Source organism: Haemaphysalis longicornis, unplaced genomic scaffold, assembly GCF_048455015.1.
Source record: "Haemaphysalis longicornis isolate Haplotype H1 unplaced genomic scaffold, Haemaphysalis longicornis Haplotype H1 scaffold_10, whole genome shotgun sequence".
In the NCBI taxonomy this organism is placed as follows: Eukaryota; Metazoa; Arthropoda; class Arachnida; order Ixodida; family Ixodidae; genus Haemaphysalis; species Haemaphysalis longicornis.
In genome coordinates this window covers 46,338,233-46,360,738 of record NW_027526204.1, presented here as the reverse complement: position 1 = coordinate 46,360,738, position 22,506 = coordinate 46,338,233, and the positions used below count along the sequence as shown (strand labels likewise).

At 44.9% G+C, this 22,506-nt stretch overlaps 1 protein-coding gene across 1 annotated transcript; it reads left to right on the top strand.

Annotated features, from left to right (window-relative positions):
* The first annotated feature begins 4,462 nt into the window (after nt 1–4,462).
* On the top strand, nt 4,463–22,214 carry LOC144158448 (uncharacterized). The gene is made up of 4 exons (XM_077689327.1): nt 4,463–4,638; nt 10,072–10,201; nt 14,962–14,996; nt 17,035–22,214. The coding sequence occupies exons 1-4, from the start codon at nt 4,608–4,610 to the stop codon at nt 17,871–17,873; spliced, it is 1,035 nt and encodes a 344-aa protein (XP_077545453.1). The 5' UTR covers nt 4,463–4,607; the 3' UTR covers nt 17,874–22,214.
* The last annotated feature ends 292 nt before the right edge of the window (nt 22,215–22,506 follow it).

Below are 22,506 nucleotides of genomic sequence, written 5' to 3'. Positions count from 1 at the left end.
TATTGGCGCCACCCACCCTCTCATTTTTTTTTACTCAATAAAAAGTTTTTCCTCCTCCTCCTGCTCCTCCTCCTCCTCCTTCGCAAAAAATTCTATCGAAGGCACGCGAACAACGGTAAAAACATTCCACAATTTTTTAGCGTGAAATCTGCATGAAGTACTGCTTACCTATATATATAGAATGACCGTTTAATTGACTAGTCATCTCTGGGATTGCCAGTGAAACTGCAACGCAAACTTGGGCACTTTCCAGTCCGGTAGCCGCACGGCGTTCGCCCACTGTTTGCGGCGTTCTCCATCGCTTGGGAACCTATAAACGGCGGCGATTGCAAACAAAGGATGAATGCACACCAATGTACAGCAATACTTGTCAGCGGAATGATGCACTAACCGGTGGAAAGTGACGCCCAATTCCTTGGGTACCGATCGCGACTTGCAGCCTGGCACCGAGCATTGCGGCATTGTTAGAGCGAGCCGCTTCGCAAACCTGCTGCGGCCACACTGAACCCAAGCAGCAGAAATTGCCAAGCCCAAGCATGGCAAATCATCAGTGGCCAATGTGTCCGAGCTTGGCAATACCTCGGCCGCCAATATTGGCTGGTGTTTGGGAAAGGTGACAAGCCAACAATTGGCCAAGCCCTGGAAGGCCAATATTGGACAACGCTTGGCAAAGTATCTTGCCATGATAATGCCAATGGGTGGACCCCACGCTATTTTCATGCACATTTTTGGCTTTGTGGCCAGTCCTTATGGCCAATGCTTATTTTATGAGTTGCCTCGCGGCCCGATTTCTGCTTTATACATGCCATTATACAGGAAATTATTTAACGAGTGCGCATTAAATAAATAATGCGCACTCGTTAAATAATTTCCTGTACAATGGCATGTATAAAACAGAAATGGGACCGCGAGGCACAATAAGCGAACTGCATCAACTTTGCGAAGCAATTATACATACGTGACTTGCCAAAAACAATTCAGCAACACAACACACCGGGTCTCTCTGTGTAGCTTTTTTATTATGCACATCAAATATACGAGAAACCTGGCTTAACAGTGGCAAGAATACGAACACAAACACAACTGTCGAGAAAAAATTTTAAAAAGCGCTGCTCATGAAGCGCGAACCGATTATCATTCGTTTAACTGCTTGAGATGCCTACAAAACAGAAGCATTCAGGTAAATGAAAACAGGACGCTCATTCCCGGTAATTCGCCGACGTGCCAAGATCACAATATGTTGTTGAACAGCACTATTGTAGAATAGCCCAGTTTGGAAAGCTTGTCACTGCTGCATCCGCCACTTGTCCACGGGAAACACCTGTGCGTCGTAGCGCCTGTAATAAGTAAAAAAAAAATAGTTCACTATAATGGTCAATTCACGCTGATTACTAAATACAGCACCTATACAAGCCTTACCACATGTCCGTGTGAAAATATTCAGCCTAAAGTTCTAGCTTGTTAACACTCGATATGAAACATAAAACGTACTGCACTATTCATTTTTCAATACTGCGTTTTACGGGAGCAGTTACTTGGCTCGTTCTTGAGACAACAGTCCAGAATTTCACCGAAAATGGGCTTCACTCGTATTGCAGTCGCGCAAGGTAATATAAAAAGTCCAGTAGACAAAGCAACACGCCAGCGGTTCCGTGAAATTTTGTTGTGCCTTCGCTCACTTCTGCCCCGTCAGACGCGCAAGACGCGAACGGAACCGACGGAGAAGCCCAGCGGTAGTGTAATTACTTTGTCGCTCGACAATACCTTTACGTTGCTCAAGAAAATAATGAAACGAAATCTTCATTAATAGCTAGAGTTTAATTAAGCCAGCTTAATACATCCGCAACTCTTATACTGCACACGAGTCTTGCTTCAACGCTTGCTGAACGTCGTGAACCTGCAGTGGGAGCACGGCTGCTTGTTCGGAAAACACAAAGCCGGAAAAAGGATAGCTAGAACTGACGTCACACAATTGGAAGCACATGTATGTGACCACTTTTTTTCTTCGCAAGAACCAACAACACTAAGCAGCACTCGCGAGCGCCAGTTATAAACGACAGCTGAAGTTTTGGCGGGAACGAGTGCGAGCACTCCCGCACCGCGGAAAAATGAAATGGTGACTTACGTTTTCAGCGGCGGCCGTAGCAGGCAAACGATGTTATTACACCAGTCAGGTATACTTCACACAGCCACCGACACCAAAACGCACCTCACAGACACGTACAGGAGTACTACCGCAGTTTCAATGCCACAAAAGAGACGGAGCCGTCGGTGCAACGCGCCCGTCCACGGGCCCCGCCGCGGGTTCAAAGAACGCGCAAAGGCACAACGCTGAAGTAGTTCGACGTTCACCGTTGCGTTAGGACACACAAATGACCAATTCCTACTGAACGTTTAACACTCTCTCTCACGCTGTTTTGAATAAGCTGCACTTTAGTTTAAGTACGCTTTGTATCGTGGCACGGTGCTGTGGCTCTTTAGGTAACTACTTTTTGCTGCGTTTTGGCGGTTTTGGCCTGTTCACCGCGCTCTAACCGTCGTAATCCGTCATTGTGGAACCGCCGCGGGCAACGACCGCAGTGCTGCCCTCGAGTGGTGCTGCTTGCGCGCCGGGTGCGCATGTACACACGCAAAATAACGCACACGAGTGCTCTACAGTGAGACTTCATGCAACAATATGCAACAACAGGCAAGGCTGTCGGCATTTACACCTGCCAATACTTTTTATTTAAATGTGCTACTTGACACAAGCTTGAAAATGATTTGGAACTACTTTTTTTGTTGTGCGCTGCGCGTGAAAAGAAATTCAAAAACACGCAAACTTCAGTAATATTTTGAGTGAACTTGAGTGGTCATTCAACTAACAAGAACATGCCAAGACGTGCGCAAAGGCACTCATAAATACCTGCGTCACATATAGGCAACTACTCTTCATAAAATTTTATGATCAAAAATTACGTCTGAATGAGCGCGCTGTCCAGTGTGATTTTTTGCGCACCGGCCAATGCGTGTCCTCAAGGCCGGTCGTATAGCGCTCGTTGTCCACGAATGGCTTTTGCGTACAGGCCGGCGTCTGGCCAAGCTATCGGCTGTCCAGTGTGATTTTTTGCGCTCCGGCCAATGCGTGTCCTCAAGGCCGGTCGTATAGCGCTCGTTGTCCACGAATGGCTTTTGCGTACAGGCCGGCGTCTGGCCAAGCTATCGGAAGCCAAAGGGAAGCCAAGGGGCGTCCAATGATTGGCTATCGGCCAATGCTGCTTGGGAAGACGTGTAACAGTGTAACCGCGCGTTTAGGTTCACGGTCACGCGCTGAAAAACGGCCTTCTACCTGCCTATCAGCTGATTTCCGCCGGCTCGGCGCTGGCAGATGCAGACGACAAGAGAGGCGATACAGGACGGAGGAGGCGGAGAAGGTGCACCGAGAGAGAGAGGCAAAAAGAGTCCGCCAATGGCATGGAGGGCCAATGGTCCGCCATTCGACTTACAGAAATGGCGTTTCCGGCTGCGCTGGGTGTGACGTAAGGGCCTCTCCTAAGCTTTTCTTTCCTCCATGGTAGATTGTAAGATAGTTCCAAAGGGGCGGACTGCTGTGCAGCTAAAACAAGCATATAGTGCGCCCAGTACCAACAGAAGTGCGTATTCATATTAATGGTATTTCAATGTTTACAGGCATTTTCGTAACTTTCATTGTTTACCCCACCATTCTAAGTGCGGTAAAATGAATATGCATTACATTTTAAGATCAAATATTAGCTTGTTGTGCTAGCTTATAAAGCCCTCATTTGCTTTTGCCGGCATGTACATCATTCTGACATTCTGACGTTCTGACATCATTGGTTGTGTTGCGGGAAATCAGCTAGTTGGTCACATGGCCATTTTATTTTTTCCTAATTATGTAACTTATTTGAGCGATGTTTACATTGAAAGAGTGGTCACCATGATTCTGACGAGGCCATATTTCGAGTGAACCAAACTTGTGTTTTGTCTGCATGGCCCTTTAAGTTCAAGCTGGTATTATCCAAGAACGTCTTTCCAACTAGCCCAGCTTGCAACCATCCTCTATGCGTATGTATGTATGATAAATATATATAAATATGTATGTATTCGGTGCTAAGAAAATTTCGGAGCTATTTGTCTCTGTGCCAAGAAAGCACGAATATTGATTTCACTGACAGAGTGCCGAACAGAAAATAAATACCATAGGTCGATGAAGTAACCCTTAATCGTAGTTACGTAAGGTTTCGCGGGCATTAAAAGAGAAAAACAAAAAAAATTATAACGTAGTTTTCCTACTGGGAATCGAACCTCGGCCTTTTGCGTGTTAAGCGAGTATTCTACCACTGCGCCACAATTTTGAGTTTTGCGATTGCAGCGCCCCTAACGAATTTTGCACGTTTTTGGCTTCACTTTTGATGAATTGTTTGGATCACTCTTCTTCCGCCACTAACTTCCGTGGAAGTTCCTTTGGTTTCTTCGTTGACAAGGCGGAATCCTGGCGCTCTGCAAAAAGTCTTTCTTTCGGCGGTTGGTGCCATTGTGCTTCAGTGGTGCCGGAGAAGCGTGTCGTGCAAAGGATCGTCAAGTTCTCCTACGTTCGCCTCGTTCAAATGGGCCGCCGGAACATCTGCGACGGTACAGGTGGGATCTGAGGACGGCGGCCAAGTCGCACGTGCGGTCAAGTTGCTCTGATGGCCGAGTCTATTGCATATTTGTGAATGTGCGTGGTTCTACGTGGAATTCACGCCTAACTTGGTCTCTCGTAACTCTGCCACAATAAGCGCGTTATCAGAACGACGGGGGCCGTGTCAACCTCGCTTCGCTCCCTGCCGTTCAAAACTGCACCCGCTGTAATCGCGTTTTTCGACGTTCAAGTAAAATTGACGGGGCGTTCGTGGCGCGACCTTCGCGTTGCGACCCTACCCTGTGTTGGGCCGGTTACTTGCACAGAAAAGTTATTTGAGGTGTTTTTCGCTGCCGCTTTCAAAGTGCGAGGTTGTGTATCAAAGTCACGACCGGCTTTTATAGGTAGCGACCTGCCCGTCGCTGCCGGAGACAGTGGGAGCCAGCGTGCCAAAACATTGCCGTTTACGGACGCCGCGCACCGTCAGGTGTGGCTAAGTTTCATGCGCAAACTCGCCGACTTCACTCGCAGTGGGGCATGTGACTGATCTCATAAAATGTAGCGTTCGTACCAATCAGTGCCGATTGTACCTATTACTACCTATGATACCGGTCAGCAACGAGAATTCACAGTTTAGTCTAGCCCTGTTTTGTAGCCGTGCAAGCGCCAAAGTACACACGTAAACCACGCCGCTACCATATACGCCTGCTCGACTAACGTTCATTTTCAATCGCTTTTGTTCATTTAAACATGCGGAAAATTTGTCAACTTCGCTTTACGTTGACGAGCTTTCTTTCGACGCGAAGCGCGTCCATGCACGGGCAAAAATTCACTGGGGAGGTTGCAGTTTGTATAAACGCCCAACCAGCGCCATTCTGTACGTGGAAGCACCGTCATTCTTGTGGAAAAACAATATTTTTTAGCGAAGGCAGCACTAATCAATGGCAACATATTCAGCAGCACTGCGGTGTTTTCACCATAACTGGAGTGCCACGTTTGTAAAGCTTCATCGGGTAGGCTTACAAGCCCAACAAAATGCAAAGTTGAGTACGGTGGCCATCTCAAGTCAGTGCTTGCAGTAAGAACAATGTTTTTTTTTGAGCCACTGCCCTTGTACCGAAGCGATCAGAACCTGGTTGAAACGAATTGCCTGCAATGTGCGCCTGCCCGGCTTGCTCAGCTGTTTGCAACAAATACCAGGCCGTACAATATGTTCACTGAAAGTACGATGCAAAAAATATTGCGGGATCTTTCAGCACATTCTTTCGCGAAACAGTTTCTTTTGGTAAGTTTTTTTGCCGTTCTTGTTAAGTCGACTGTAACCTACAATCCTTATGATGGAACAGAGCAAACTCAACGGCACAAGAGGTCCTTCTGTCTTTGTGTAGTTTCCGCTGTCTCATCATAAGGAATGTATACCAACTAGCCCAGTTGTCGACCTTGTCGTAACCTACAACCTCGGCATTACACTCACTGCACCTATTTTTTCAAGAATTACGATTCATGCGGCTGCTACACTGCCTCAGAAGCTGAATTCCAAGACTGTGCGGGAAATTTCTGATTCAGGCTAGTGTTTTTGTCGTTTTACTCATGCTATGCGTCGTAAGCCAATGGGAATTAACTGCGCGTGAAGTGCTTCTTCCTGTTTTTTCGTTTCTTTTGATGCACTATATGAAACCGTGCGTGCAAACTGGTTCTTCGTGTTCATTTTTCTGTTGGTATGCTGCAGAAGGAAACTGGCTGAATGTTTCTTTTTTTATTCTTTTGGATCTGTGCACGCTATCAATGCTATGGCATGAACACGGAGCAAGAATTATTGACGAGGCGCAACAGGGCTTGCTCCGGCGGCGCGATAAAGTCACGGTGCCGGGCACTAAGGCCACAGGGACCTTACTGGGCACGGCACCGACGTGCTTTCTGTCGCGAGGCGCCAGAGGGAAAAGGTGTGCCGGTTCAAGGTCAGCCAGTGCATTGCCAGCGTGGGCAGATGACACCGACGAATCCGTCGCGCGACTAAACTTTAATTGGAGTCGGTTTACGGTGGAAGAAATCTTCGCGTCTCAACATCGTTGTCGTAAGACGAAGGGGCTTTGATTTTTCTAGAACGTGAAACCTAAAAAAAACGTAGTTGAGAATCTAGGTATGATTAGTTACAGTGAATAAGGGTTCTTGTCCTCTCTGCCATTAGTTCGTATTCAGACTGTCCTAACTTCCCCGCCCGGCCTGTGCAACATGAAAAGCACGTGCAAATCTGAGAACCCGCTCGCGAGAGCGACGAGAGTGAACCACTTGTGGCGGGAAGGCGGCGTAGGCACACGTCGTCTGCTCGCGAATTCCTTCGAGTGCTTCATTTCAAGCGCGGTACGGCTTGTAACTAGGGCAGTATTTATTAATAGCTGCTGCTAAAATGCCCAGCACTTCTATTTATTGATTTTACAGAAAGAAATCTGGCAATTTTCACAATATATTCGATCATATTATGATTTTTGTGCTTCGCGTCCGTAGAAGAACATGTAAACTATGGCAACGCGCTTGATGCGCTATCTGTTGTTCTGCTCCGCAAGCTGCATTTCCTCCTCGCCAGACAGTGACATTAATGCGCCGCCCGCCCGCACTGTCCCAGCCCGGCAGATTCCCCTCCTCAAATACTTCTCTTTCTCCGTGGGCACGGAATAGCATTCCATGGATTACTGTGGAACGCGTTGGAAAGGGTAAGCAGCTGTAGACAGTTTTTTGCGGACGATATTCACGTGGGTGTGTGTTCGGTGAACGCCTGCTTTTCGCCAGCCTAGCCGAGCAAAAATTTCGCGTTAGAAACTTTTATTTGAGCACGCCGCCCATCCCACAGAGGGTGTGATGGGTGTGATTCCCACTTCCCGCAGTGGGAATCGGCAAGGAATGAGCCCAGCGGACAGAAACAAAGACGAAATAACAACGATGGCAGGCTGAGCAAATGCGTATTCTGTGGAGAAATGGGGATTAATGGCAGTGCCAGCTGGTGCAGTGGCTTCGGGGCAGTCTAAAAAAAACCAAACGAGCAATAATAAATTCGGCGCGCAGCATTGGCGAGCATGGGCAGATTGCTATCTATGAAGCCAGTCGTGATCAAAGTGAAGAGGGCAACAAGTTCCGTGTTTTGGTAGGTGCACGCAGTTTTCTGCTGAAGGAAGTGGATTCATATGTAGTGCGAAGACAGGCATTGGCTTCTGCATCGACAGCGTAACATTCGAGGCACACAGTTGGTGCCGTGGAAGTACATTGAGAGATAACTGACAATGGCAGCATGGTAAAGTGAACTATGCCGGCAATGGTGTAGTGTTCCATGATGGTGGCCATGGGAGCTGTCTATGTTGATTTTACCCAAGCGGCCATACTGCTTCTGCTCACTGAATAGCCAAAGTCACTGTAAATTATTACGTTGCTCTAGCTAATCAGTGAGCCAATCCAGTTTGGCCAGGGATTTTGCCGCATGGCCAGCCAGTAATTATTGGAGCTCTGCATTCGTTTTCTTTGAATGCGGTATCACAGTCACCGGCGTGCGTATTTCGGCAAAACGCGGTGCCAGACGAGGGCCAATCAAAGGAATCACACTACCCCTCTGTTAGTGAATTTTCTTTCTTCATCCTCGTCTACGTGCTGTTTTTCACGAGGATATGATCGACTGAACTGCCACCGCCGCTAAAGAATACACTTGATTTAATTGGTCGTTGCAAAACTTTGTTTTTTGTGAGGGATATGCTAGATTGGGTGGGTGTTCATAGGAGGAAATGTTGAGTGGATTGGACCAGTGGAGGCTTGGTTTGCATGTTAAAGGAAATCTAGAGCAAGAAACTAACTCGTCTATACCGGTATGCTAACGCGCATTGTTTACAGATGAGGTGGGCCACGTGGTGGGGTGAGCCACGTGAAGCCGGCAGCAAGCAGCCTTGTGATAAACTATGGACTGTGTGTGAACTATGAGAGATCGCAGAAGTCACTGGCAGTTGTCAATGCTGCAAGCTGTTCCATGCGAAAAGACTTGGAATGTCAGAATTTGTGTTAGTTCATTTGCGTTGCTCATTAAGTGGACATCAGAGGGAATTCGCTCGACTCTTATAGCGTCCTCGATAAACCACACCAGTGCGCACCATCTGCCCTCCAAAACCGAGACACACCGTCGCGGTGCAATTTTTGGTTGCCCTCTCGCATGCCGAGAGTTGACTGAGCACCAGGGTGCAATCCCAAGATGCATCGCGAATGACGCTGAGGAAACGGCTTCCTCCGTTGTCTGCTGCAGCAACAATGCGTGAACACACTCTAGTGAAGGGGAAACAGCTGTATTTTCTTACTGACAAGGATTACTTGGTTGCAAATTCATCGGGCAACGATGCGACAGGCTCCGAACAGTCACTAATAAAGTCCAGAGATTCCATGTGAGCACACAAACATTATGGGCCATATAGAAATTTCGCTTACTTGAAAGAATTAAGGCCACATGGCCAGCCAGTTGAAATAGTTATTGGAGCTTTGCATTCGTTTTCTTTTAATGAGCTATCACATAGTCACCTGAGTGCCTAGACCATGAAGGGCCTACATATCTTGCCGCAGCTGAGGGACAGGCCATGACTACGGGCACTCGCATTACTATGGCTCTCGGAACACGCGAGGCAGCTTGTAGGTGGCTGTTTAGTCCGAGGACTTTGTCGCGCATGTGTAAGGGATATAAGTTGTGCAGTGACATTCAGTAAATAGTTTGTAGCAGCACTGTGTCGTATTGAGCTGCTTTAGTAAAACTTGTCAACGCTTTCATGAGTTGCTGTCACCCAACAGATGACACTAGTGTAGAACCGCTCAGTTTCTCCTCGATCAACGCTCCATGCCGGTGTGCACCATCGTGGCGCACTGCACACCGTGTGGGTTTTGGAGGCAACCTCAGTGCGTGTTTATCGAGGATGCTATTATTTGTGCCTGCATTGTGTAGTGTGAATACTGTGTCCGCTTATTCTTGAGGTGAAAATCTAGAGCTGTAGTTTGTTGTCTGTAGCACTTGAAAAAAAAAAGAGCATTCACAGCGCTGGTTTACAATTGTGGTTTTAGGCAGTGTGGGTGTGCAAAAATTTGATTTCTAATATTTCAGGGTTTCTTGTTCACTCAGGGGTATTAAGGTCGGGCATGCTTGCACTCTTAATTTTGCCCCACCAATTGATGATTGTATGGTGATGGCTAACATCAGCACACCAGTGAGAAGGTTGCTTATAGGAACGTGGCACTTTCAAATGCACGTTTCTCTGTCAAAAAAGGCATGTAATGGGTCGACGACCTCCAAAGCTGTTCTAGGTACCTTACAAAAAAACTAGACATTGTAGCTTATGTCGGCATGCCTTTAAGGCGTTGCGTGTGTGCAGGCTTTCATGTGTTGGCTTCCAACACATCAGTGTGCTCCCTGTGCATGGCTCTGCTTTCTGTGCAAGCTTTTCTTCCAGGCCTTACAATTGCCGAGGGTGTTGCTGAATGCCAGGTGAGCGATCCATCCCAGGTCCCACCAGTGGCCCTTTTGGCTGACCAGGGAATCCACCTACCTTTGGTTGGTGCTACCAACAGGTATTGTAGAACTGCCGTCCAGGCACAAAGTAGAGGGCTGCTCTGTATGGGGGCAGTCTGGACCCTGAGGCAAAGCAGTCCATAGAGAGCTTCTGTGTTTTCTTTTTGCACCAAACTGTTAAAGGAGTACTGACACCAAAATTTTATGTTACTTTTTTATTGATTTCATAAATGCTTAATGGCCAGATGAACTCGAAACAGCACTTTAAATACTTGAGCATGCGATAATTAATTACATTGAAAGGCCCCAAAATCGTCCGTTCTGGTTTCCTGTGCTCCCAGCTCGGAGGGCGCGTATGTCAGAATCGCAGAATGACCTCGCCGTTTTGTCTGGACGTTAAAATACTGCAAAATCTGGAACAGGCGTTTCACTGCCCCGTTGCTGGAGGTGAGCAGATAAGCTGCCTGAAGGTGTTAGGCCCAGCATTGCAGTGGAAATTTGATGGCCACTTTCAATAAAACACCTGATGGCGGCTTCTGTTGTGATTCTGGGCTTTACTAGCAACTCCTCTACTGCACGTGGAACTCAGTTTTCGGCAAAAGCATATTCCAGGGAGCCGTTATGCTTGTAGGTCTGGCTACGTACATCAGTTTGTGAAAGTGATAGCGCCCAATCATCGTTCGCTAAGCCGCTTGTGTGAAGTGACGTCGCGAGTTTCTGACGAGCATTGGAGGCACACGGCTACATTTTTCTTTTCCCTACCACGCAGTGATGTCACGCGGATGTCCATTTATTGCTCAACACTCCGTATGCTGCTCCATCGGCATAATAAAAGAGATCAAATTGTATGTTTCATGCATCGCAGGCTGCTCATTTTTCAGCCAGGGTATTCTGTTGAGTAAAGGAACCAAGGTGTGTAATAATATTAACACCAAAATTGATGTCCATACCTTTTTAAGAATGTGTGCAAGTGGATGGCTTGTAGGAATGCCAGATTGCTATGCTAATTTTTTTAATTACACATCGAAAGCTCAAGTTGTGCACTTTATAGTTATTGTTGTGAAATCTGTGCACTTGTCATTTTAAATGATGCGGCTCCTTAACATTACATATGTTTGTTCCGCTGTGGCACAGGCAAAGAAATGTAATGGAGGTGCGTTGAGGGCTTCTTGTGCTCAAAAGAAGGCTGTGGCTGCTCAACTTGTTCATGCTCTAGTGTAATTGATCTTTCCTTGGCAGTGCAGGAAAGGAGGGAGAATAAATTGCAGAATCGTGACACCACATAGTTCAGTGAAACCCTTAGTATAGCTACTATGGGCATTGGGCCCATTTGTTGAGTGGAAAAGCAGCCAGTAAGACCTATGTCTTTTCTATAAACCGATGGGTAGTGGTGTACTTTGTGCAGCTGTATTGGCATACCGAGGCCAAATAAGAAACCATGGTGGCTGTGTTCGTGTAATTTGTTTAGTTTATCCGCTCGAGTTTTGTCATTTTTGCGCATTTATGAGGTTCTTGGAAGTTGTGTGTTCCTGATCATGTGTTCCTGACCAGGATTGCACAAATGTAGAATTGTCACCAATATCATCCGAGTGATTGAAGTCTACAGCAAACATGCTGTAGACACGAAGCTTTGAAGAATAACTTGCACTGATTGGTTGCAAAACCTGGAAGCATAGTGTGATGCATGGCTTGAAAACATAACTCGCAGTGCAGTATTGAGTGAAATCGAGCGGAGTTTGATTGAACATTAATGGCATTCGCAACTCGCCGAAGTAGCTTGCTCGTCACTGCATTGATGTGTTGCTAGGCTTTGTTTTCTTAGCTCTACCATACTATTCAAACTATTTTTGTTAACAGCGAGACTGTTCATAGCAATACTTACTTTGAAGAATGCCCCAAGTGATTCAAGTGTGAATTGTGTGCGCTGCATTGCTGCTGAGGCTTGACGTGGACTCCACTTATGGATTCACAGAAAGGCGAGAAAGTCACCTATCCAGATATTAAAAAAAGAATCTGGGAGATGTTTACACACAAAAAAACTAGGGCTCTGGTGGGTCGCACTGCTGGCCTTCAAAAGCAGTCTGATGTGTTAACCACTTGGCCATTTGAGCCAGGGGTAAGGCGCAAGAAATTGGCATACAATGCCTGGACGTCAATGAACATCTTTGTGTGTGTGTGTAGCTTTTGTTGTTTTTCAGATATTCTGGCAGTGATAACGTTTGTTCATTATGAACCGATCTTGCAGATGAATCCAGTCATGCGGATAGAAGTTAAAAGGGCCATGCAGACAGAACACAAGTTTGTTTCATTCAAAAGATTGCCTCGTTAGAATCATACTGACACCGCTTTTAATACATCCTTCGCTCAAATAAGCGATATAATTAGGAGAAAGGGAATGTCCATGCGACCCACTAGCAAATTTCCTGTAACAGAACCTATGGTGTCATATGCTCAGCTGTGTGATTGGCTGAGGCCAGCAAAAGCAAATACAAATAGGCAGCCTAAAAAGCTTGCAGAACGAGCTATTTGCACTTAGGTGTAATACATATTCATTTTACAGCAGTAAGAATGATGTGGAAACAATGAAAGTTAGGAAAATACATGTAAACATTGGAGTGCCGATGTGCGCGGCTGTTAGTACTGGGCGCACTGTGGTCGTTTTAGCTCCACAGCAGTCCGCCACTTCGGAGTTGTCTCACACGACACTGGCCAATTGGAGTAAGCGCTCGTGTTGTGTCCTACCCTTTGTCCTGTCTAGTTTGCGCTGCTCCCTCAGAATGAATGTATACCAACTGGCCCAGTTCTCGACCTTGTTGCAATTGGAGTAAGCTATGTTGTCTTACGTGACCCTGTTTGTCAAGCATACCCTATTTTTCACTTAAGGATTTCTTTGTTTCTTAACAAAAACTAGCCAGGTGCAAATACGATAAAAAACAAAGCAACGGCGGACAACGGTTCGCGACTCAGTATGCAAGCACCATCTGAGAGGACTGACGGTAAACAAGGCTGCAGAGCCTAATGACTCACTGGAAGTTCGTTTGAATACCTGCCCTTGTGACTTCATGGCAGACGTCACAGAAACACACGATTTGGTGAGAGAATCAAAATTTTAGCTATATTTATTAATTTCTTGGTGAACACGACATCGTTTGCGCTAAGTGGGCAGTAGTGTATGCCCTTGTATTATCCGTGATTAAGTGTTAGGCCTCCTTTAAGGAAAACAATGTGAAGTAAAGCACTATTTAGGCTTTGTTTGGCCGATACAATGACATATACAAAATATTGCAAGCTCAGGCAATCGTAGGGTGTTTAGGGTACCCGCAGTTTGTCGTCATATTCGGAGGCTTTGAGCGTGACGTTGCCTGTGCTGCATTTGCGTGCATTTGTAGGCGTAAATTTTGAATAACTTTCTTATTTGCGCACTGATCCTAATAGTTCTTTTTGCGTCTGTATCTGAATGACACGAAGAACCAATGTAGGTCTACAAAAGTACTTGGGCAAAAGTGTTGCAGGGGTGTTTTAGGTGTCGTCAGAAAATGTTTATGAAATGTAAAAAAAGGTTGTCCTTGGGCTTTTGATTTTTCTTGTGCCTGTAACATTAAATTTTAATAGCAAAGCTTATGTTTAAGCTTGAGTTTTATCCATGCCTGGCATCGCTCAGTACTCGGCGCAGCAAAGTAGACAGGAGAAAAATGCTGGGCCAGGAAGTGAGGAAATGTGGCGAGGAGTCAAGGAGCTGACGAGCAGGTGGGGGAGTGCGTGCGTCAAGGAAAAAAATGCTTCCCAATGCTGGAATGATGTCAGGGTTCCTTGCGTTATGAAACTGCCGCCTATCTGCTTGTGCTATTGTCACATTCGGGGTGCTCGGCATTTTCTTTGGGTTCGTAGTGCAGGTGTTGGCATGTACTTAGGCTGCGTTGATGTGGACAGATGTTTAGGTGGGGTGGTGCACGTCAGGGATTGGCTGTGCTTAGGGGTGACATAGGCATCGACGTGCAGGTCTTTGTACTTGAGAGAGATGGCATGCACTTGGCGGCATTCATGTCCAATCTACCAATAAGATGTACAGACCTAGGAAAAGCCGTCATAGCTAGTGAAGGCCACCAGCTCCGCTGTTTTTTAGTCGTTGCATCTAAACTGCAAGAGTTGCTGAATTTTTTTATTTAGGCAGTTGCTTTGTTCTTCATTTCTTTTTAATACAATTTTTGAGGTCGTACAGGTGTCATGTATATGCTAAGTTCAAAAAGAAAAGCCTGTTGAGCATTGATGATGCCTGTTAATGTCCTTATGGTGGGTGGCTGGCTACAGTGGCAGCCTGGCCAACCTTTGGTCTCGATAACAAAAGCATGGTAGTGTGGTCTTGTATTGTTGGGTTGTATTGGCCCGGATATTCCTCCGCATCTCTCAACAGCATAATTTCCCTAGCAATACTTGCACATCTACACTACATAACCAGGCAGCAGGCACTCAGCAATTACAGCAGGTTACCATTACTAGTCTTAGCAAAAATAAATGATGGATGCATACCTCGGTTGTAACCACCAATGGCATTACATGCTGAACCTGATGCAGCTGATAAGCCAGTGAAGCGTGAGTTTGTCTGTGCCCTTTTTTATAGTCAATATCTAGGTTTTGTCGATGATTGGGGTGATGCTTGATGTCTTAACAGTCCCACTGGAGTAGGTACAGTGCCATTGCTTGGTCCTGGCATAAATGCTGGTGCTCGCAAGTGAAGAGGGGTCCATTAGACTATGCATGCGCACTATCTCCAGCATTGCTGTGGCTTTGAGTTTTTAAAGTGCTTGTTGCATTGGTGCAGGTGTCAGAAGGATGATTGCAGCAAGGACCTGCAGGGTAAACACAAGCTCTGTGAAGGGTTGAACTATGACCCACCTGACGTCCCGTTCTGCTGCTCATGACAACATTGAATCGAACTATCTAGTGACGTGCAGTGTTGTATAGTTCCTTGGCAAAACTTTTTTTCACGATAAATACTATGTTGCTTATATGTTAAAACCTCACTTTATGAGCAAGCATAACGCTCTTAAAATCTAGTGACATGTGCAGTGTTGTATAGTTCCTTGGCAAAACTTTTTTTCACGATAAATACTATGTTGCTTATGTGTTAAAACCTCACTTTATGAGCAAGCATAACGCTCTTAAAACAAAGAGTATAGGTAGTGTTTTTACTACAGTGGAATAGTTCTGAATAGTCTGCGGCACCTGGTGCTGCTTGTCACATCCTGCATGGCAACTGTTTAATTACAGCTGTTGCCTCTCAAATGTTGGTGTTTTTGGTATACTTTAAACATGATTTTCCATTAAGCTGTATACAAGTTGATCAGAAATATATTTAAACGTGAACTGCACAGTGCTGTTCAGGTTTGCCGAATTTTCCTGCATACTAGTGAATTGCACCTAGCGTAATCGTCATTTCTGCCGGTGTACTACACGTTACTTGTACTGTATGTGTTGGAATTTTAGAGGAAAAGAAAGTGACACTGAATGGTGGCGCTGGGACTGCCTTGCATGTTTTTGGTATGTCCCCGGGTTTTGCACTTCCGCTTCTCATTTGTACATGGACACCGACTGACAGAGGACTACGGGAGGCTTGATGAAGCCGCTGTTGGCTTTGAACGACTCTATCATCTGTCAGTTTGTGCTCAGAATCTTTACATTTCGTTAATTGCTGTATGTTATTTGTCTGTCATTTGTAGAACATACCCTGTGAACGTGAGGATTTGTGGCATCGTTTGTAAAGATTTTATGGATTGTTTACTGCGTATATGTTTTGCTGGGAAGTGTCTTGATTACCTGAATTTTGTGATTGGCAAGTGTTTCATGTGTCAGTTTAATCACATGCATTTGGGGTGCTGTAGCTTGTATATTAATGTTTTGGCCATAATTTTTCTAACTTCGTTGTGTCAAACTTCTTCAATAAGGTCATGTAGCTCACAAACCACTTGAGTAATGATTAAGTTGGCTTCATTCATAGTTGAGCCTTATGTGAAGTAACAGCAAATTTGTAATTGAAAAATTTAGATTGAAAAAGCTTGCTCGTATCAAATCTAGGAGCTGCCAATTTGCATGAGAATGAGATTAAAAGACACCAACGCAGGCGGCTTTGCTTGTTACGGTCTTTTGCTTTTGCTTCATTTGTACTAAGTCAATTTCCTGAGTGTGGCTATCTGGCACAAATTTTAGAACAGACCATGTTTTTTGAACGGACCTTTTTACTAAAAACCTTTCATCCTGCCTTTCATCCTGGCCTCTCTTTTAGGAGAACATAATGTAACAGCCACCACGGCTCCCCACTGTTATTTTGGTGCAGGTGCAATGACTGTTCATGTATCAGGCTGAAGCATGCGAGCACTTGTCAGGTGGTGAAGGGATCTTTCAGTGTGTGTTCGTGGTGCATTATCCCAGGTTGATAAGCAGGTGCTTCAGAGCTCCAACAGTTTCAGTGCTGCATTGTTTTCCCACTCACTGCTGTATGCTCTGTTTTTGCGGGGCTTGGTAATTCTTTAGGGGGGAAAAGGGCATTTCACTATTAGTGCAGAATAACTGCTACTCATTTTGTTTACCGATCAGTTGAAGTAAAATTGCTTACACAATCTTTTATGGCTTGCTAGAGAAGAAAATTACCTGAATTCTGTCACATGGGAGGGCTCTGAAAGCAGCTTGTATGAAACATTATATAAGATTGTTGTATTCCAGTGCTGACATTCCAGACAGAAGCTTGCAGGCCACAAGCACGACAGGGGCCAGTAATTGTGGTTGCCCTCTCTACTCATACTTCCCTCCTTTTACTCTAATGTTGCATTTTGTGGGATACATGCTTATGTTAGTATTAAACTGTCTTTCTAATAACTACTTTTTTGCTTTCTTTCAGCCTTGTCCTTTGAAAGCGGTGACCTATACCAGTTCGGAACAGCCACACAAGAGGTTGTCCTCCTGGAACCCTCACCCTGGAATCCTCATGACTTATCTCTCGACACTAGTCTCTCTGATGTCATTTATGTTGAGGTTGAGTCCAGCCAATATGGCACTGCTGGCAGAGCCACTGCTGACATGGATACAGCCGGTGAGGTGCTGAAAAGCTATGCAAATTCCTCAGAGAAGCTTGCTTTGGATCCAGTTACAACAGAACACTTTCCATCAGGAGAGCTTGGAGAACAGTTGCTGAGTGCCCCAATGCAGGTAGTGTTTGACGAGGAGACTTGTGGGGGGGACTTTGAACACTCGTATGGCAAACAGCAGACTGAACACTCGTACAGCGAACTGCCTGACACAAAGCCCAAGGCCAAGGAGTATCCTTGCTCAATGTGTTCATTTGTCGCCACTCGCCCGAGTCGGCTTGCACGACATGTGCTGCTGCACACGGGCGAAAAGCCGCACAAGTGCGAGGTGTGCGGGAAGGGTTTTCGGTTGCGCACCACGATGGTTTTGCACTTGCGCACTCATACCGGGGAGCAGCCGTACACCTGCAAGACGTGTGGCCGGACTTTTGCCTACAGCAGCTCTCTTAGGAAGCATGAGGAGACACACACGGCAGAACGGACCTACAAGTGTGATGTGTGTGACCTGTGGCTCAAGCGCCGGAGCCTTCAGCGTCACATGCAAACTCACACTGGTGAGAGACCATATGCATGCAGTGTCTGCACGTCTGTCTTTGCTGATAGGCAGAGTTTTAAGCGCCACATGCTCCGTAAACATCCTTCTAATGAGTGACCAAGCGAATGACTTCCAACTTCTGTGAAAACAGTTTAAGCGCCACATGCTCCGCAAACATCCGTCCGATGAGTCACCAAGCGAATGACTTCCAACTACTGTGGAAACAATGTACCAGCCTACTTGCGTGTACTTGGGAAAGCTCCTCGATGGACCTACGCCTATGGAACTGAAGCTGCACATGCTATTGTACTCCCTGCAGTGCTGTTTGTGTGATGTGTGTGGTGATAGTCTTGCTGTAAGATGTCACATGCTCTGCAAGCATCCAGCCAGTGTGACCAAGGCAATAAGTTCAGACTGTTCATGCATAGTGTGTTCCAGTTTACTGACATTTCAAGAGCAGTGCTGCTGGATGGATTTACATCAATGGGCATGAAACTGCAGATTCTAGTGACTCCTTACGGAACTGCTTATTGGATGCATGTGGTCATCATTTACTCAGATGCAAGCATGGAAACTGGGAAACTGTTCATGTTTTCATGTTCCCAGTTTATTACTGCTGAGCTGGAAGTTTACAAAAACTGGGTGGGGTATTTAGTGAGTGGTGTGCCCTTGTTGCGGCTTGCTTTAGGTTGTCAGTTGTGTCGCACTTTTCTAATTGCACTTTTCTAAATATTTTTCGTAGCCTTATCTGCCTTGTTAAGCCATTTCTGGCAGAAACAAGAAACGAATATGGTGCTTTTCCTGTTCTTGTTTAGAGTTCTTTCAAAATAAATGTAAATTTTAGGTTCCTACAGCATTACTGTTAGCAGGGCATGCCTTTGTGCTGAGTTTTTCAAATATGTATGCTTTCTTTTTACTTCTTTTTTCATAGTCAATTGGCTGAATGTGCTCTAGCTGCAGCTGTGGTGAGGTGATACCCTCAGTAATAAAGTGTCATGTGCATACTTGGGGTCTGGTTTTTAAGAGGGTTGTGTGTTGACAAATCGTAAATGCTGCTGGGTGGAGTTATGCAAGTAATGAATGTGCTTCCAACCAGGGATGGCCAGTCCTTGTTAGCAAGGGGGGCAAAATCGCACGGCATATTCCTGCTTCCTAGTGGTCTTGAGCATACATCTGAGTAATCAAGAAAAGCTTGCTTAGCATCTTGTGCCTGAAACTTCTCAAGATATCTGCACACGTTTATTCAGTGTTGACTGATCGTGTGTGCTAAAAATGTCCTGTGATATATGTAGTAATAAAACTTTTAATAGTAATGAGTACTTGTAACACTCGTAGCCCTAGCTTGTGTTGCCTTGCAAATAGTCTTGTTAACACCAGAAATGCTGGAAAATAAAAGGAAACAAACTGGAGTACTACTGCTTCAAAGTAACTGCTGTTTGTCATGGTAATCTCCATTATAGCACTTGATTGCAGTTTTAATAACTGCAGGTAAGCACAACGAGAACAGTACTGCTGGATTAGGTGATAACTTTTTCTTGAAATGATGGGTAATGGTGTAGCTTAGAATGCTTCTCTATAGCGGGGCCGTCAGCAGCAATGTTAGGATTCGTGTTTAAAGGTGCCGTAAAGACAAAGTGAGAGTTTACCTAATTTGAAAGAGTACCTTATTAGAATAGCACTGACATCACGTTTAATGCAAGCTTCAGTAAAATAAGTTGTATAATAGGGAAGCAGAATGGGCGTCTATCATCCTAGCTACTGTGCTGCACTGAACTCGTGACATATTATGTGCAGCTCATTGCAGATGGCTGAGGCCGGTAAAATATAATGCAAATGAGGGATTCTAGCTGGTAGAACGAGCTGTTTGCTGTTTAATTTGGTGCACAGTTTTTATACCAGTAAGAATGGGGGGGGCAAGCAATGAAAATTACAAACACGTAAACACAAGCACTGTGTGTACGGCAAGCATTGTGCTGGCTGAAATAGCAGAGCTGCTGGGTGCATTTAGCTTGTGTAACACTACACTGGCCAAATGTCATCAGCGACATTGCCACTTACGTGACCTTGTTTGTCAAGTGTAATCGGAGTTTCATGAACGATTACTGTCAACCGTAGCAACAGTTAGCCAGGTACAAATTTCGTCAGTAACACCAAGTTCAGAGCAGTATTGTGCCATCTATGAAAGCAGACAGCAAACAAAACAAAAAAAAACAGCCTTAGTCGTCATACAAACATTCGTTTTGGGCACCCTCCCTAAATATATCTTTGCTGACATCACGAAACGTGTTTTAAAAGGAAGAAAATTTTGGCTTAGAATGTTCAATTTTTCAGTGTATAAAGCATTTTTTGCTTTCGGACACGTGCTGGAAGCGTGAAATACCAAATCTTTCAAATAAAACAAGCTTGTACTTCGTCTTAATGGTCCCTTTAAATGCCTTTGTTGGAGAGCTAAAGTAGTGTCTGGTTTTCAAACTGTACAGACTTTTATTTCTTATTGGTGCAAATTCAGATCTGGCCCCTTTGTGTATGTACCCTTATTTTAGGTAAAAATTAATGTCATTAAGACCTTCCGTAGAATTTGGGCATGAGAACCTGAAGCAAAAATGTAAAATTTATGCGTCAGATTCTTTATTCTTGCCTGTGTAAAAACTGGAATGGTACCACGACATGAGACCAAGTTGGATTGAAGGGCACGCTTTTGAGGCTTTACGGCTGGGTGGATTTTTTTCTTGTCTAGCATGCTTAGTTACCTGCTTAAAATGTACATGAGATTATGAAAATTTTTGATGCACTTTATGCTGTAACCTAAGAAGTGTAATATGCCATTTGGTTGGATGTTGGTACTGCAATTCTGATTTTAGTTTGGTTGCTCAACGAATGTTGGATAAATGTCATTTGTAATAGGTGCACTATGATTGCACTTATCTACTACTTGTATGGGTTGTTATCAAATTGGGAAAGTTGTCCCCATGTAAAACCACCATTAAAGCTAAAACAAACAAGCTTACGTTGTGTTTTGTGCAGTATTAGAATATAGCCTAATTTTTCCTGCAAAACCTGAGACCTTTTGCTGAGCGTTTCGCAGCAGGTGCATCCAAAAATTGTGACGGTGCTGGTGGTGATGTGAAAATACTCGTTTCATGCAAAACTTTCTAAACAAAGTTATTCCTGACTGCTCAATGGTTGGAATTTGCATGTGCCAGAACCCATTTATTTCAGAGATTTAACTTTGAAAGATGCTGCTGTTTTTGCGATGTTTTATGATTAAGATTTTGCCACGACAGAGCAGATAAGCAACCTGTTGCAAAGGGAGCTCTAATTGCTGTTCCATCTTATTAGCTGAAAACACAGCAGCAAACCGTGCAAATGCAGGTTTAGCCTAAACTTACGTTGGGGAGAGCTGATGCAGGTTTTTCGTATGGCTCGCTGTCGCACCAAAACCTTCTATCTGCATTCTGAGAGTTGTAATTTTAGCATGTGTTTGCATCACTGTTTTATGCGTCATGGTCATGCTTTCGTCATAGAATAAGGAGGCTATTGTGTTACAACTTTGTCCTAAGCGGTTATGAGCTTTAACAGCAGGGTTGAAAATAAAAATGGGTTTACATTGTAAACATGAATAAGCCTGGGCATTGCTTTGTTCAGGGAAACACTATTGAAAGGAGGGTTAAGAAAACAGAAATACATTGTAAAAACGGATGGGCACACAAACCTGGGCATTGGCTTGTTCAGGGAAAACTATTCAAAGCAAGGTTAAGAAAACTTAAATTTTTAAAAACATTTTACTTGCGTAAGCACATTGTTTGGAGAGAGGGTATTAGCTGCTGTACCAGGCATTCTTGTTAGCTTTCACTGATGAAAACGTATACAATTTCGTGCAGTGCCCAACTAGTTTCAGTTCACAGTTTCTGAAGAGCTTAATATTTTGGCTGTGAAACTGGTACTGAATGGTTGTGCGATGCTCACTTCTTTTTTTCTTCGGAAATGCAGCTGGTTCCTATAGCCAACCAAAGAGCAATGTGATGCCTCGTCCACGGGTGCCTGTCGGGCCTAAACCAGAACATGCAGGTAATTTCTGTGAGGCATATACGGGCAGTAACGAGAGTGAAATGTTGGAACTCAACATGCTTTTCATGATATGATATAATGCATGCAGTCTCCAAGCAGAACCTTGTACTTGTGTATTTGCATCAGTGCTTTGTCGTTACATGGCCTACCTGTGGGGTGACCATCTGACGAAAGTGACTGAAGTTATGTGAGGCTTTTTAAAGTAACATGAAATTGCCTCATCCGGCACTAGTGAGTATTCCAGGCTTGATTCAAAGTGACAGGCAGAGATAAGAATATGCAAAACCTTGCTCCATGTCTTCGAGGGGTGAAACAAGGTACACAAGTGCTATTCTGCACTCTGCAAATTCTGCAAATAAAAGATTACCCAAATCTGGTTGACTAGCTGTTGCACATTACTAACGTCAAAACTTTATTGAAGAAATAAATGGGGATGAGGAATCAGCATCCTCAGTTCAAGCAGTGAGGGTGGTTATCAGTTGTCATTTCTGGGTGCTGCTTGCAAGAGTCAGCTACTCTGCCATGTAGTTATGGGCACAGTTGCAGAAAACGGGCGAAGTAGAAGGGGTAACACGGGTTTTGGGAATGAGTGGTCTATAGTGCAGGAGAATAAAGACTTCAGTGGGCCTGTGAAATTGTGTTAGGGCCAGCAAACCTATTGAACTGGTATTAGACAAGTGGG

What these genes read in the sequence shown, in the direction of transcription:
- LOC144158448 (XM_077689327.1), top strand. Translation starts at nt 4,608, where the DNA reads ATGGGCCGCCGGAACATCTGCGACGGTACAG. An exon ending in TTGGTTGGTGCTACCAACAG is followed by an intron (nt 10,202 to 14,961) that starts GTATTGTAGAAC and finishes GCATTGGTGCAG; the next exon opens with GTGTCAGAAGGATGATTGCA. An exon ending in TTGCAGCAAGGACCTGCAGG is followed by an intron (nt 14,997 to 17,034) that starts GTAAACACAAGC and finishes GCTTTCTTTCAG; the next exon opens with CCTTGTCCTTTGAAAGCGGT.